Source organism: Parasteatoda tepidariorum, chromosome 1, assembly GCF_043381705.1.
Source record: "Parasteatoda tepidariorum isolate YZ-2023 chromosome 1, CAS_Ptep_4.0, whole genome shotgun sequence".
Taxonomy (NCBI): Eukaryota; Metazoa; Arthropoda; class Arachnida; order Araneae; family Theridiidae; genus Parasteatoda; species Parasteatoda tepidariorum.
In genome coordinates, this window is record NC_092204.1 from 54,403,077 (window position 1) to 54,405,822 (window position 2,746).

The 2,746-nt window shown below is 36.4% G+C and overlaps 1 protein-coding gene across 1 annotated transcript in view; it reads right to left on the reverse strand.

The window, feature by feature from the left end:
• LOC107438009 (Poly-(ADP-ribose) polymerase) overlaps positions 1–2,746 on the reverse strand; it is a 46,134-nt gene that overhangs the window by 15,081 nt on the left and 28,307 nt on the right. The window contains exons 16-17 of the mRNA XM_016050164.2: positions 1,499–1,697; positions 1,291–1,413 (exon numbers count right to left, since the gene is read on the reverse strand). Coding sequence (XP_015905650.1) covers positions 1,291–1,413; positions 1,499–1,697 — 322 coding nt within the window. The remainder of the gene's footprint in view (positions 1–1,290; positions 1,414–1,498; positions 1,698–2,746) is intronic.

Sequence of the window (2,746 nt, forward strand, 5' to 3'; positions counted from 1 at the left end):
AAGAAGATCTAAGCATATGCGACAGAAGATGAAGTGGAGTCTCGCCCCGAACGCATTGATTGTCTGCTGTGCTCCGCGCGCTTGGCAGACACCAAGACGCTAGGCCCGGTTAGAAACGGTGGCGTTAAAAACCACGTGAGAGAGCTCGGGAACAAAACAGAAAGAACGAGAAAGATCCGCGGGTGTTTTATAAAAAGGGCCGCCGGCAGTATTGGACAAATTCAAGGACCTATCAAGTTTTTCAAGGACCTAAGACGTTTTTCAAGCACTTTCAAGGACCTAAATTTAGCAAAAAAAAATTCAAGGACTTTCAAGGACCGTGGGAACCCTGCATTAAGACACAACATGCAGTTTGGGTTCTCTTTATTTTTTCTTGTATGTGACTGAAAAAATCTGCTAAAGAAAGAACATTATCCCCCCTTTTCCCCCGCCTCTTAAATATTAAATGGTATGAGGAAGAACAAACGTTTTTCAAGGACGTGTATCCTTTTAGACCTATTCAAATTTTCCATTTTGACTCCCTCTCCATGTTAACGCTTGCCGTGTTTACCCTTTCCCTAATACTCTAATAAAAAGGTTCCAGGAAATGCTTCTTTTACTAGCCAGCTGCACAGGAAAGAAGGGGGGGGGACTCAGTTGCACTCTTTTGAAAACAAATCCCCCTCTTTTTCCCGCAATTCAGAGGAGAAGCGTCATTAACGGTCAATGGACGGTCTTCTCTTCCCCTTTTTGTTGATTTATAGGTTTCATGCATAACTCACTAGAAGCTAGAAAAGGAGAGAAAGCCTGTCAAGATACTTTTTTTTTTAAAGATATGGGAAGAAGAGATGTTTGTTTCTTTTGATTGCTAAAAAGAGTCTGAGAAATCGACCCTTCTGGAAAAGGGAAGCCCAGATATGCGACGTTACACTGTATTTTTGCTGTTGATATTAGCCAAATGTCATTTTTGATTTGGTTCAGCATTTGGAATAGCAAACAAATGAAATTTGCAATTAACAAATATTAGAACAATGAACTGGGAAATATCAGAGCAATGAAATATGTTATTGAGAAATGCTGTGATAGCATTAAGGCTTAAAAAAATTGGTTTAAAAATACCTGTGCGTTAGAACAATAAGATAACTAAGGTCTGTTTATAACTAATTTAGAAAATTGTACATCACTCCAAGTACGTCTAATTACATTGTAAAATTTGAAAACTAAAAGATTTGAAATAAAATATAATATTAATACGAACAACATAACGCTTATTTCAACTAATTCAGTATTAACCAAGAAAAAAATACAAACCTCAAATTCTACCATAGCTTTCTTCATTGCTTCAATATCAAATAGTAAACATATTAATTCCTGAACAGGTTTAGGTAGTTTGGAATTATCACCAGGTTTAAGTTCTTTTAAGTGTTCACTATCCTATAAAAAACAAAAAGAAAAATCTTTTAGCAATTATCTAGCTTACATCTGAACTAAAATAACTTATCAGTTAAAATATTATTACCTGACCATAATCAATTTCCAATGGATACATGCATCCAGGTTTTTTCTCAAAATTTTTTCTGTTCCACCAATGATTACCACTTTTTTCTAAATAAATTCTTTCAAATTCAGAAATGGCATCACTGGCAGTAGGCTGAGCATCAAGTTTATTACCACCGATAGTTGTTCCTACTCGTCCCCAAGACCTAAATAACCAATACCTGAAAGAATTCGTAAAAGTAGAGTCAAAATTTCATCTAAAAAATTAAGATGATTTGTATTTAAAAGTCAATGCTCAACTGATCGTAGATTCAAAGGTAAATAAATATTTATCTACCAAATAAAGATTATCTACATCTTTGATTGCCAAGTGAGTGTCTTACAACTACAAGGTAACTAATTAAGAGATCTTTAAAAGCATCTTATGTCAACATGTTTTCAGTTTCTCTGATTGAAAAAACTCTGGTGGTTCGAGACATCTGGGAATGCTTAGCGCAAGTCTGCTTCATTGATGAAGATGATTATCCAGGAAATGGATGAGGAGGAAATCTAATGGCAAAAGGTCAGGTGAGTAAGGAGGATTACAAAGTTTCCCAGCATGAAAAAAATAAAACAACCTACAGAAAGGGTAGCCTATTGTTAGTCATCAAAGTAAGCTCCATCGGCATCCGGCATCTCTTGTCCACATGTTTTCAGTTGAGCAATTCTCTTGTGATAAAACTTGGGGAGTGTGGGACGCAAAAGAGTCAGACTGCTTAGCGCAAGTCTGCTACATTGATGGCCAATTTTGATGAAGATAGTTATCCAGGAAAACTGGATGAGGTAGCAATCTAATGACTAAAGGTCAGGTGAGTAAGAAGGATAACACGAAGTCTTCCGATCAAGTCAGTATGTGGCCCTACCACACACAATAAGCAGATGGAGGTGACAGACAATACGAGTACACCTTTACGATTCATCAGTCAGGGTGGCCACTCAAAACAGATTTCAAATTTCCCTGATTTTTCCAGGTTTTCCAGGTAAAAATCTTAAAATTTCCAGGTTTGCGTTTTTCTCCTTTTTTCTTATAAAGTGTAGGATGTGTACAGTCCGCAAAAAAAAAAGATATCACCCTGAATAACTTTTGTTCTAATGATCGGATTTTCACGATCTAAGCGTCGATCTTAATGGTTCCCGGGGGTGACCTCAAATATGCTAATTAATTAGTGCTAACTATTAATTAAGTTACGAAATCAGACACAAAAACGTACTTTCTCTGAATAAACATGTA